The 13,806-nt window shown below is 46.8% G+C and overlaps 1 protein-coding gene across 1 annotated transcript in view; it reads right to left on the bottom strand.

Moving 5' to 3' along the window:
- Positions 1–1,305: 1,305 nt before the first annotated feature.
- COPG1 (COPI coat complex subunit gamma 1) overlaps positions 1,306–13,806 on the bottom strand; it is a 29,339-nt gene continuing 16,838 nt past the window's right edge. The window contains exons 16-24 of the mRNA XM_066246460.1: positions 12,423–12,526; positions 11,842–11,967; positions 11,211–11,279; positions 7,770–7,912; positions 7,264–7,435; positions 6,483–6,580; positions 4,209–4,347; positions 3,845–3,943; positions 1,306–1,767 (exon numbers count right to left, since the gene is read on the bottom strand). Of these exons, the coding sequence (XP_066102557.1) occupies positions 1,637–1,767; positions 3,845–3,943; positions 4,209–4,347; positions 6,483–6,580; positions 7,264–7,435; positions 7,770–7,912; positions 11,211–11,279; positions 11,842–11,967; positions 12,423–12,526 (1,081 nt within the window). The 3' untranslated portion in view covers positions 1,306–1,636. The remainder of the gene's footprint in view (positions 1,768–3,844; positions 3,944–4,208; positions 4,348–6,482; positions 6,581–7,263; positions 7,436–7,769; positions 7,913–11,210; positions 11,280–11,841; positions 11,968–12,422; positions 12,527–13,806) is intronic.

Here is a 13,806-nt window from a genome sequence, read left to right as displayed (position 1 = left end):
GTGCTCCGGGAGACGTTACCTTTGGGGACTCCTCAACCCTAGGGTTCTTGCAACTCCACTTTCCTCCATCGTCCTCTGTTCCCCTGCGAGGTTAACTCCCTTCCAGGGCAACCGCAGGAATGGGGGTAGGGAAGGATCTGTGCCGACTGGGCTCCTCCCAGCGGCGCTGGCAGGCATCTTAGATGCCAGGGAGTCGGAAGTGCCCTTCTTTGTGTAGAGGGAACCATAGTTCTAGGGTACCAGGTCTTTGTAGGGGTGAAATAAGAAAATATTTTCTTTACAGCCCTATTAACTGCCTTATAATTTTGGGCAAAAATTGGACCATCAGGACTTCAGTGGGCACCAGAATGAGCCCTTCCCAAAGCCCTCACCACCTTCACTGCCCTCCCAGCAACGTGAATCTCTAAGGCCTAGGTTTTTTGAAACGGGCTTTGCAGGTGTATTTTACCCACAAAGTTCGTAAACCACCTGGCTTTAGTTTACAAATGCAGCTGAGGTGGCCTGAGAGCCTGCTCTCTTGGGACATAATCCACAGTTTCTACATCTGGAGCCAACAGACAGTGCTCTCTAAAGGCGTTTCTCCCCTCTGTGCATTCCCTGAACTGGACTGAAGAGGGAGCATGCAAACCCACTGCACACTCCACTTCAGACTTGATGTTAGAAAGACCCCAGGTCCGGATCCCAGACCCTCTGGGGCCTCCACCCATCACCTAGGAAATGAGGAGTGGTTGTGAAAATGTAAGAAAAAGTGCATGAGGCCCTGGACTGTGGCCTGGTGGAGGGCCTTGGCTGGGAGTGGGGGCATCTCAGGTTTCATTCCCAGTCAGAGCCCACATGAGGCAAGACCATCTCCTTCTCTCCCCCTTCTCTCTCTTCACCTCTCGAAGCCAGTGGGTCGACTGGCTCCAGTGTTTGCCTGGGCTCTGAGGATACAGCGCAGTTGGTCCCAGCAAGTCAGCCTCAGGTGTTAAAAAGAGCTCACTTGATTCTAGCATTGGCCCCAGACTGGGGTTGCTGGGTGGATCCTGGTCAAGGCGCATATGGAAGTCTATCTCCCCTCCTCTCACTTAAAAAAAAAAAAGTACATGAACTCAATTCTGTTTCTTCAGCAAACCCACTCAGCTCCTATTCCTGGCTGTACGACTTGGACACTGATGACCACGAGAGGGTTTTACCTCAAGGTAAGTACAGCAGCCAAAGGGCTACGGCTGCAAAGGGGATAGAGTAGGTGTTTTTCTTGGTGGTGGGGAGGCCTAGAAGGGGAAGGTGGAGCCCCTAAGCATGAGTCTGCAGAAGTAGCAGTCATTCAATAAATACACGCGATTTATTTATGGGATAAGCTAGTGTCTTTGGGGATAAATTAAAGTGGAGATGCAAGTATTTTATTAATCCTTCCCTGGCAGGCAGGGCAGCAAGTTCTAGGATAAATGTAAAATCATCCTTAAAAAAAAATAATAAAAAGTCACCCCCTGAAAGTCTTGGGGCAAAAGTTACATTTTAAAAAATTCTCAATGATTCCTAATTGTTTTTGAATACAGAGGCTTAGGAGGGACTTTCCAGGGGGTCCATGAGGAAGGTGCAGCTTCTGCAGAGTGTTGGGGGGAAAGGGTAGGAGTCGGGCCTATGCAGGCTGGCCTCAGCCCACAGATGCCAAGATGATGTCTACTGGTAACTCCTCTGAACTTCTGGCTGTCACCTGCATGGTAACTGTGTCCAAAAGCAGCAGCCGGGCGCGTACCAGGATGTCATGACCACCCCGAAACACACCTAAAAGGAAGAGAGAAGTACAAGTGTGTAAGGCAGGAGAGGACTGCAGAGGCTATGCTGAGGTGCCATTAAAAGCAACTGATCAAGGCAGCTGTGGGGGTGGTAAAGTGGGAGTGGGCCTGGGATCAGGAAAACCGAGCTGAAATCCCTGAGTGAGGCATTGCACAAGTCACTTAACCTCTCTAAGCTACAAAACCTTCAACCAGAAAGTGGAGGAGGTACTAAGCGTACTAACCATATTCTAAGCTTCTGCCAAGATCAAATGAATTTATGGATATGTAAGGGTGTACCTGGTATCACAGATGCTCTCACATATGTTGACTGAATCTAAGAGTAGGGACAGCCCCACAATGACAAAACCACAGAGCTGATCTCTGCAAGACCCAGGGGACAGAGTTGCTTCACTGTGGCCGGAAACACGGGCTGAGGGGCTGTCCGCTGTGAGCAGGGCACTGAAGCAGAGTACCTACCAACCGTGTTTATAAACACTCAGCAAAAAAGTTCACCCATTTCCTTTTGTTCATTGTTTTAGGTGTGATAATTATATTGTCCCCCTCCTTTTTAAACAAAAGGTTTTATCTCTTAATGGAACATACAGATACAGAAAGATTTACATATATAATGCTATATTTGTAATTTGCTTTAAAATAATTTGAGGGGAAGGGAAGAAAACAAACAGGCATATAAATGCTGTAGTATGAAGCTGGAGGATGAGCAGATGGGGGCTCACTAAACTATTCAGTTCTTTTGTGTGTTTAAAAATTTCCATGACAAATGCTTAAATTAAATCCCATTCCTATTAGAAAATTAGACAAGGAATATGAAAACAATTCACAAAACAGGAAGTAAATACAAATGGTAATTCACATTTGAGAAGATGCTTAATGTCATTCAATATATAGGAAATGTAAAACAAAACTATACCAAGATGCTATTTTCCACTCAGACTGGCAAAGGTCATTAAAATTTTATAACACATTGCCTTGTCCAGCATACAATTCCAATAGAAGGCAATTGGAAATATTTATCAAAATGAGAAATGCACTTTGACCTCAGTGCACACAAGCAAAATAAAGTTTGTGTGTAGGTACACATGTGTATATGTGATTATTCATGTTAGCGTTTTTTCTAACACTAAAAGATCGGAACAATCTAAATGTTCATCAGTCAGGCTGGTTCTGTAAAATATGGTATGTCCACACAGTGGAATAAAGAACTTCTGAAGATGAATGATGGCATATTGCACAATAATACAAATGTACTTAATGCCATTGAACTGTACACCTAAAAATGGGTAAAATGATAAATTTTGTTATGTATATACTTTTTCAGTTTTTTTTAAAAAACGAGGAAACTCTTATGTGTTGATAGGGAAGATTTCCAACATGCATTGTCAAGTAAAAAGCAAAACCATTTGTATATAAACATTTGAATAAAAAAAGGGAAATATGCCTGACCTGGCGGTGGAACAATGGATAGAGCATTGGACTGGGATGCGGAGGACTCAGGCTTGAGCGCGGGGTCGCTGGCTTGAGCACGAGATCATAGAAATGACCCCATGGTCACTGGCTTGAGCCCAAAGGTTACTGGCTTGAAGCCCAAGGTTGCTGGCTTGAGCAAGGGGTCACTCACTCTGCTGTAGCCCCCAGGTCAAGGCACAAATGAGAAAGCAATCAATGAACAACTAAGGTGCCACAATGAAGAACTGATGCTTCTCATCTCTCTCCTTTCCTGTCTGTCCCTATCTGTCCCTCTCTCTGACCCTCTGATTCTCTCTCTGTCTCTGTCCAAAAAAAAAGGGGAAATATGTACACATTAGCTTTTATAACCATAGAATCACTAGAAGGACAATACTGATGTCTGTAATAGTAACAATGGTTTCCTGTTGGAAGGGAATTGGATGAGTGGCAGCGAGGGTCAGGAGGAAGACATTTCACTGTTGATCTTTTATTATTTTGTGAATTTTCAACACTGAATTTTGAGTCCTGGTGTTACCACTGGAAGCCCACAGCCCAGGATGCAGTGACATTTGGGCTACAAGCTACCCACACTTTTCCCAAATGGAAATGCTGCTTACCAGCCAGGAGTAATGTATGGGTATTCTTGTTATCTGGCACTTTGTCTGACCTTTCACAAGGGTGCATTCCTAGGAATTTCACAATATTTCCCACAGCCTCTGTAGAAAGAAATCGTAGTATCATTAAGACACATATTATTTTTAATTTTTTTTCAATTAGTTTACATTCAATATTATTTTGTATTAGTTAAGGCACATAACTTGTCTCCCCTTCGTGCCACCCTTCCCAATGCTGTTCTGAAGGGCTTTTAATGAAATGGCATATGAAGTATGTGTTCTAGACACGGCCCTGGATCCTAGTGGGGCAGGGGGAGGAGCGGGGAGGGATTATGATGACCATATCAACACTAGCCAAGGATTTTACCTTCAAGCGTCTTGGTGGTAGACAAGGTGAATGTTTCCTCCTTCTCAAACTCATCCCCTACCTCATCCCAGGCTGCTTCGAAGGTCAGTTTCATGACCTTTTGGATGTGATCAGTTATGGTGACTTCCAGATCTTCCAACTGAGTAGATGAAGGTTAAAAGTTAGGCACATACCTCCAATGGAGAAAGACCTTGCTCTGCACACCTCTGGACCTCTGCTCTGAACTCACTGCTCACTCTTTCCTGCAACATATTAAGCAGTTACTTCCTAGGTGCTGAACTCTGCACTAGGCTCTGGGAATACACAGTAACTTAAGCGGGTACCTGTTCTCAAGGTACTCAAGTTAGCCAAGCAGTCTCTTGGAAAACATCCTGACCCAAGTACTCACCTGATGGTGTTAGCTACAAGATCACATCTCCTCTGAAGCCTGCCTAGACTCAGTGCCTCAAGGATCCAGGGACTACAGGAACAGTCACAGAGGTCTCATTCTTATGGCTCTGTCACTCTTATGACTCATCAGATCCTCTCCTTTACCTCAGCTGTATCCTCTGAGTCTGACAGATATTTGACCCACACTACCCTCTTAGCTGTGTTCTCCCTGAACATGACACAGAATTACCCTCTTCAGCTTGGACTAAGTGCATGTAAAGGTTTCCCATTTATTCACTCAACAGATCTTCACTGAGCCCCTATTCTTGCAGATGGTTAAGGTGTGTGTTAAGTAGGACTCAGCTCCTATAGGAGAAGCAGTGCTTCAGACCCACTTCTTCCAAGGAGCTTAGTCCTAGAGCAGTTCCTGCCCATTGGGTCATTGCTGGCTCAGGGAAGGCCCTTCCTCAACAACACTTCTAGGGTAATACAACACAACAGTAATGTCAGTTGTATTCCACAGTGAATGGCCCTCTCGTTATAAGGAACTCTTAACAATCTCCATCCTTACATTGAGCATCGTGATCTACACTCAGGTGGTACTGAGCCACTCCCCCATGGTTAAAGCCCAAAACGATTCCTTCCAAGCTCAGAAAAGTGAAACTAAAAGGGTTGTTTCAGTTTATATATATAAAAAAACGACTGGCTAGCAGATGCAAAGTCATCACATTTCTCTAGAAAGTATTTTGCCAATATGAATTCAAAGTCTTAAAATTATGCTTACCCTTTGACCTAATTATTTTACTTCTAGGAATCTATCCTAAGGAAATAATCTGAAATGCAGATAAAAATTTGTACCCCCCCAAAAAAATAAATTAAAAAAAAAAATTGTACCCAAAGGGATGTTCAATGCAGCATTTATAAATAGGAAGAATGTGGAATCCCAGATGCCCAATGTTAAAGGAATCAAGTGAGTTATGATATAGCTGTGTGAGTATTTTAAAGCCATTAAAAATTGTGTTTACAGCCTGACCTGTGGTGGCGCAGTGGGATAAAGCGTCGACCTGGAACACTGAGGTTGCCGGTTCGAAACCCTGGGCTTGCCTGGTCAAGGCACATATGGGAGTTGATGCTTCCTGCTCCTCCCCCTTCTCTCTCTCTCCCCTCTCTCTAAAAATCAATAAAAAAAAAAAAAAAAAAAAAAAAAAAAAAAAAAAAAAAAAAAAAAAAAAAAAAAAAAATTGTGTTTACAGCCCGACCAGGCGGTGGCGCAGTGGATAGAGTGTTGGACTAGGTTGCAGAAGGACCCAGGTTCGAGACCCCGAGGTCACACGCAGGCTCATCTGGCTTGAGCAAAGAGCTCGCCAGCTTGGACCCAAGGTCGCTGGCTCCAGCAGGGGGTTACTCGGTCTGCTGAAGGCCCGCGGTCAAGGCACAAGCAATCAATGAACAACTAAGAAGTCGCAACGCGCAACGAGAAACTGATGACTGATGCTTCTCATCTCTCTCTGTTCCTGTCTGTCTGTCCCTGTCTATCTCTGCCTCTGTTAAAAAAAAAATTGTGTTTACAAAGTATTTGTAATGACATGGGGAAATACACCATGTTTAAGTGAAAACAGCAAGATCTATAATGTACAGAATGACCTCAATTATATAACTCTCCCCTAACCACCAAATAACTCTCAAGGACTATGGATAATGTTTGTTTATACTTTGTTTTTGTATTTCCCAACTTTTCTTTTTATAAGTGAGCATGCACTTTTTCAAGTTAAAAAGTTTCCTTCAAAGAGAGCTATTAAAGTCCAAAACAGCAAGAAAATGCTTCAAGATTTGGCTGTCAGCTCCTGGAGGGAATTGTCCTCAGCCTCAAGAACAAAACTGAACTCCCTGACACTAGCTTCTTACCACATACTCATCCTCATAGCCTTCATCATCAGTCTCCCCAGTGGTGGGGTCACAGTCCTTGACAGTGAACTTCATCATGCAGCTGAATGTGCAGGCCACTGTGGGAAAGAAAGGCTAGGTTATCAGGATGTCCCTAGCCCCTACGGGGATGAACTGCTCCACAGGGCAGGTGGCCACAGCTGGCCTTCTAGGCCTTTGCTACATTATAAGTAGTGGCAACATGCCATCCAACCCCACAAATCTGGACAGAAGGCACCACCTTATTAAGGGCAGGAGAGTCAAATCATGGGCGTGAGAAATCCCCTTGTGGGGAAGGAAGGAAGAAAAGCAGAAATGACACAGGATAGCTAGGTCCACATAACAGCAATAGGCCCAATGGCCAAGGCCTGGAAAAACAAGCAGATGGTTTCCTTGGGAGGAGTAGATTCAGGATGTTTTAGTGTTTGTGCCTTTGTACTCTTTAATGGTATATTAAAAGCGTATTGGTTTGAAGACCAGAGAGACCTGGCTTCTGCCTCTTACAGCCACGTGAAGTTAGATAAGCTATTTAGCCTGAGTCTCGGGTTCCTCCTCTCTGAATAGGGATGGCAGTCCTTATCCCCAGAGGTCTCTTATGAGGAAGCAATGAAAAGTACCTGGCACTCAGCCCTTCTTCTCCTCAGAACTGAAATCAAGGAGTTGAAGCACCAATAAGAGCTAAGTGGCTGGTGCACAAGCTGCCCCCCCCATTCCATCCTGAGGGCTACCACGAAGCCAGGTTGGTATCTCGAGAGGCGCTCACCAGCTGTGAGGTCTTCCTTGGGCAGTGCCACCAGTGTGTAGCAGGTCCCAGGCTGGTTGTAGGGCAGGCTCCTGGCAGGCACATAACAGAGCACCTCATAGGCCTCTGTGGGCTCCATCTGCACTGTGACGTTCTCCAAGGTTTGATCGTTGAGTGTGTTCGTGCAGTCAAACTAGACCGAGAGGAGGGGGTTACTCAGACACTGCTCTAGGTCTGGGTCCTGTCGCAGTGGAAGAGCCAGGAGCTTCTACCCCTCCATGGGCCAAGCTGACTCCCAACCCAGTTACCCTGCTCAGGATTGTTGTCTCCATGAGGACACTCAAGAACCAGAAAGGTCCTGGGTCAAGGGACATAACAGAGACATAACTGCTGGTGACAGATTCAGTCATCAAGTTGTGCTCCCAACCAGCTCAGTATGGGGAAAGCCATTATCCTACAGGACCCATCAGACCAGGGACCATTCCCTGGTCTCAGGGTTCAGCAGGGCTTCAGCCCTCCCTGCTCACCTGAAACACCATGTGATCAGTGAAGGTGTGTTTGGTGCAGCGGATGACATACTCTGTCTCTGACTCAGTGAGGGCCACAGGTTCAGGCGAAGACTTGAAGAGGGGGCCCAGACCCTGGAACTCTGGCACCGCTGCCAACTGTTCTGAAATCACAGGCCACACATTTACTCAGCTTCTCAATTCCCAGATCAACTTGTGGTGGTTTCTAATAAATGTTCATGCCCAGTTCTTAAGGTCTATCATACTGTAGAGATGGGTGGATATGTATATACAACTGTTTACTATTTCCTAAATATACTGATACATTTTCTCATACTGTCCTCCCCTCTGTTTCACAAAAGACCTCAGAAACAACAAACTAACTGGGAGATCCTAATGTTCTAGGCATAATCCATTTGGAAAACCCTCTCAATTTTAGGAGCTCAACAAAGATTCTTAAAAGAAGATGGAAAGTAGGAAAATACTAAGAGGATGAGATGAATGCTTTTATAGCTACAGAATTAGGTAAAAGAACAATTTTCATTTGTTAGTTAAGACAAATGGCCAATAAAAAATGTTTCATTTTACACCTGAAACTAATAAAGTATTGTATTAGTGAGATGTCAGCTATAATTTAAAAATACAAAAAATTTAAAAAACAAAAAATATATTTAAAAAAGAGATGTTTCAGGTTCAGAGTGTTGCAAAAAAGCCGACTTGAGTGGTATGTGGGTATCTGTGGGCTAGGTCAAGCCTAGCCCTAAGGACCCCACCCTGGCCTGTCCAGGGGAATGCAGCATCTGGCAGTTGTCTGCACATGGTGTCTGCCTCTGACAGCTAAAGCCGCTGCTCTCTAGAGGAAGACTTGACTTGGGGTGGTGGACACACAATGCAATATATGAATGATGTAGATTTGTGTATCGGAAACCTGTATAATTTTAATTACCCAATGTCACCCCAATAAATTAAGCCCCCCCCCCCAAAAAAAGAAAAAGATGCTGTTCCCTCCCCTATTCTTTGGAAGGGACAGGATTCCTGAAACTATGGTCATGTATCACCTTTGTCAGAATTACCTAGGGGTGGGAGCTTGTTAAAAACAGCAATTCCTGAACCCATCCTAAATCTGCTTTATCAGACTCTCTGGGTTTTGGACCCAGGAATATGAATTTCTAACAATTTCCTCAGATGACTATGATATCTACAGATATTTGAAGACCTCTGCTCTAAGACTTTCAACTTGTCTTCCCAATTAAATTGAACTCCTCGCCCTGGCTGGATAGCTCAGTTGGTTAGCACACTGGCCAGAAGCTCAGAGGTTGCTGGTTCGATGCCCAGTCAGGGCACATACAAGAATGGATCGATGTTCCTGTCTTTCTTTCTCTCTCCTCTCTCTCTCAACCTCTCTCTCTCTCCCCAATCTACTTCTCTTCCCCTCCCTCACCCCCTTCTCTCTCTTTCCCTCTTGCAGCCAGTGGCTCAAATGGTTGGAGCATTGGCCCCAGTGCTGAGGATAGCTCAGCTGATTCAAGCATTGGCTCCAGATAGGGGGTTGCTGGGTGGATCCCGGTTGGGGCGCATATGGGAGTCTGTCTATCTTCCCTCTTCTCACTTAAAAAAATAAAAAGACAGAAGATATGAAGTAGAAGTGACAGAGAGCTTAGCAGATCAAGGAGGGCTTCACAAAGGAAAAGGGGTATATACTAGTCCTTGAAGGTAAAAATTCAATGATTAAAATGGTCTGACAGGCCCTGGCCGGTTGGCTCAGCGGTAGAGTGTCGGCCTGGCGTGCGGGGGACCCGGGTTCGATTGCCGGCCAGGGCACATGGGAGAGGCACCCATTTGCTTCTCCACCTCCACCCCCTGCTTCCTCTCTGTCTCTCTCTTCCCCTCCCGCAGCCAAGGCTCCATTGGAGCAAAGATGGCTCGGGCGCTGGGGATGGCTCCTTGGCCTCTGCCCCAGGCGCTGGAGTGGCTCTGGTCGCAGCAGAGCGATGCCCCAGAGGGGCAGAGCATCGCCCCTGGTGGGCAGAGCATCGCCCCTGGTGGGCGTGCCGGGTGGATCCCGGTCGGCGCATGCGGGAGTCTGTCTGACTGTCTCTCCCCGTTTCCAGCCTCAGAAAAAGAAAAAAAAAAAAAAAGAAAAAATAAATAAATAAAATGGTCTGACAATTAGATACACTTCCTCCCCCTTAAAAATGCAAGAGCAGCCCTGGCCGGTTGGCTCAGCGGTAGAGCGTCGGCCTAGCGTGCGGAGGACCCGGGTTCGATTCCCGGCCAGGGCACATAGGAGAAGCGCCCATTTGCTTCTCCACCCCTCCGCTGCGCCTTCCTCTCTGTCTCTCTCTTCCCCTCCCGCAGCCAAGACTCCATTGGAGCAAAGATGGCCCGGACGCTGGGGATGGCTCTGTGGCCTCTGCCTCAGGCGCTAGAGTGGCTCTGGTCGCAACATGGTGATGCCCGGGATGGGCAGAGCATCGCCCCCTGGTGGGCAGAGCGTAGCCCCATGGTGGGCGTGCCGGGTGGATCCCGGTCGGGCGCATGCGGGAGTCTGACTGTCTCTCCCTGTTTCCAGCTTCAGAAAAATGCAAAAAAAAAATTTAAAAAAAAATGCAAGAGCAGAGGAATAAATAAATACTTAAAATGTTACAATACAATATCGACTGAACACATCTGGAACCCAAGAAAAAGTACCACTGTCCTCTGACCCCAATTATGCCGAATCAGACATCCTGAACTGGCCTGGGTTCCAGAGGTTTGTGCCTTCAGAACCAAGGCTGAGAGGCAGCTCTGAGCCAGTTTTATTTGGATCTTAATTCTAGCCCTTTCACTTTCTTTCTTTTTTTTTTTTTTTTTTTTTTGTATTTTTCTGAAACTGGAAACGGGGAGAGACAGTCAGACTCCCGCATGTGCCCGACCGACCGGGATCCACCTGGCACGCCCACCAGGGGCGATGCTCTGCCCCTCCAGGGCGTCGCTCCGCCACGACCAGAGCCACTCTAGTGCCTGGGGCAGAGGCCAAGGAGCCATCCCCAGCGCCCGGGCCATCTTTGCTCCAATGGAGCCTTGGCTGTGGGAGAGGAAGAGAGAGACAGAGAGGAAGGAGGGGGGGTGGAGAAGCAAATGGGTGCTTCTCCTATGTGCCCTGGCCGGGAATCGAACCCGGGTCCCCCGCACGCCAGGCCGACGCTCTACCGCTGAGCCAACCGGCCAGGGCCCCCCTTCACTTTCTTGCTGTGCAATGCTGGGCAAATTACTCTCTCTGAACATCCAATTCCTCAAATTTCAAATGGAACCAATATCTTCCACATGAGGATCAAACATACTGTCGGAAGTACTTTCGGGGCCCAGCATTCAGGACAAACCCAATAAACAACAGTTCTTTTTTTTTTAAGCAACAGTTCTTACTCTGAATTTCCCTGATACTAAGCCCTGCTCCTGAGAGTTCCCAGTACTACTACTCACCCTGGAAGATCTCCTGTCGGGTAGCTGCCACTTTCTCAGGCTGCTTGGCTGCTGTGATGGGGGTGCCTTCTGCAGGAGCAAATACACATCATTATGAAACTGCAGTAATGGGGCAGTGTGGTGCTGAGCATGGTGCTGTTATTTGGGGGTTATCACTTCCTGAGTGTGTAATATACAACATGTGAGAAAGAGAGCAAAGAGCCCTGCTGGTGGCGCAGTGCACAGAGCAATGTCCTGGAGCACTGAGATTGCTAGCTTGATCCTGGGGTCGCTGGCCTGACCCCAGGATCATCAATCCCGAGGGTGCTGGCTCAACCCCCGGTCAGCAGCTTAAGCCCCGAGGTTGTCAGTTTGAGCCCCAGTCAGGGCACTTATGAGAAGCAATCAATGGCACAACTAAGTGGAACGAGTTGAGACTTCTCTCTCAAAAAAAAAAAAAAAAGAAAAGAAAAAAGAGAGTAAGTATTTGTCTGTGTCTCTATTTCCTGGAACCAAAGACAAAAAGGATTATTCCCTCCTTCAGCACAACCCCACCCATCCGGGTTAGGATGAGCAGCTTCATGGCCAATGCAGATCCTCCAATGGAGGCCTGAACCTAAGGGCCTCTGAAAAAAGTAGAGGTGTTACTTACCTGTTCTCTGCTCTGCCATGGGTGCGGTGGCCAAGGGCACAGACTTGAGGTCAAAAGGTTTTTCCGATGGTTCTAGAGTGTACTGCTGTAGAGCCCTCTCCAAACCAGGGATGGACACAGTCAAACCTAGAGGCCAGGAGCAGAATGGTCACTCTGCTTGGAACACATGGCAGAATGAGCACTGGGAATCCCCCATGGAAAAGTGAGGTCCTGTGGTCTAGCTTGCATGACCCTGAGAAAGTCACCTTTCTCTGAGCTTCTACTTCCTCATCCACAACCTCCTTGAAAGGAATGGTGTAGGGAATAAACATACATGCAGGAGTGACTGATAAAGGGTAAGGGGCTGTGCAAATAGAGAATTTTTTTATTAATGACGAGCTTTTCAATTCACTGGGCTGTTTTCACCCATACTGGTCTGAACCACATGACCCAAGGTCTCCTGGGCTCACAGGGATGCCATGAAGTTGCCATGAAAGTCGAGGAAAGAGTGTCTTACCTCAGATTACCCCTACCCAGCTCTGCAGTGATGAGAAGGGTCACTGCTCTGGTAAGGAGTCACAGAGAGACAGGGAAAGGCTCACCGTTTAGGATATAGCCTGCATTTAGGACCTTCTGCTTCTGTTCCAGGACACTGAGGTAGAAGGTGGCGCGGTCTCTCACTTCATTGTCATCGTCCATCACACACCTGCAGCCAGAACACAAGGTACTTTTGACTGGGACCCTGCAGGGATTCATCAGTGGTGAGAGAAAGCTGCCCTCTTAAAGCTCCGGGGGCCCTGGAAGGTTGGCACAGTGCTAGAGCATCGGCCTGGCGTTTGGATGTCCTAAGTTTGTTTCCTGGTCAGGGAACACAGGAGAAGCGACCATCTACTTCTCCATCCCTCCCCCTTCTCTTCTCTCTCTTCCCCTCCTGCAGCCATGTCTCGATTGGTACAAGGAATAGGCCTCGGGTACTGAGGATGGCTCCATGTCCTCCACCTCAGGCGCTAAAAAAAAACCCAACGGCCCAGTTGCTGAGCAAAGGAGCAACAGCTCCAGATGGGCATAACATTGCCCCCTAGTGGGCTTGCCAGGTGGATCCGGGCCGAGGCACATGCGGGAGTCTCTCTCTCTCTCTGCCTCCCCTCCTCTCACTAAAAATAAACAAAAAAATAAATAAAGTTCTGGGAGCTCAGTTCCTAGATGTGGTATCCAACCATGAAACCCACAAAGGGCCTGACCAGGCGGTAGCGCAGTGGATAGAGCATCGAACTGGGATGTGGAGGACCCGTGTTCGAGACCCTGAAGTCGCAAACTTGAGCAGGGGCTCACCAGCTTGAGCCCAAGGTTGCTGGATCGAGCAAGGGGTTTCTCAGTCTGCTGTAGCCCATGGTCAAGGCCCATATGAGAAAGCAATCAATGAACAACTAAGGTGTTGCAACGAAGAATTGATGTTTCTCATCTCTCTGCCTTTCTGTCTGTCCCTATCTGTCCCTCTCTCTGACTCTGTCTCTGCCAAAAAAAATTAAAAAAAAACCCACAAAGAGTTTACAGGAGATGACCATATTCATATTCCCTGGATCCACCCAGTGAGGGAGGCAATCAATCTCCTGTATCCAAAAGCACTGTTTAAAAAAAAAAAAAAGAATTTAATATGACCCCGTAATTTCATTCCTAGTTATATCCTCCAGGAAACCAAAAACTCACGTCCACATAAAAATTTGTATAGGAATGTTCATAGTAGCATTATTAACAAGAGCCAAAAAGTAGAAGCAACCCAAATGTCCATGAACTGATGAATGGCTAAATAAACTGTAGTATAGCCATATAATGAAATATTATTAGCTAATAAAAAGGAATGAGCCGGACCAGGCAGTGGCGCAGTGGATAGAGCATTGGACTGGGATGCGGAGGACCCAGGTTCAAGACCCCGAGGTTGCCAGCTTGAGTAAGAGCTCATCTGGTTTGAACAAAGCTCACCAGCTT

The sequence above is a fragment of the Saccopteryx bilineata genome, chromosome 11, assembly GCF_036850765.1.
Source record: "Saccopteryx bilineata isolate mSacBil1 chromosome 11, mSacBil1_pri_phased_curated, whole genome shotgun sequence".
Taxonomy (NCBI): domain Eukaryota; kingdom Metazoa; phylum Chordata; class Mammalia; order Chiroptera; family Emballonuridae; genus Saccopteryx; species Saccopteryx bilineata.
Note: the sequence above shows the minus strand (reverse complement) of the source record. Positions and strands in the feature narration are given on the sequence as shown.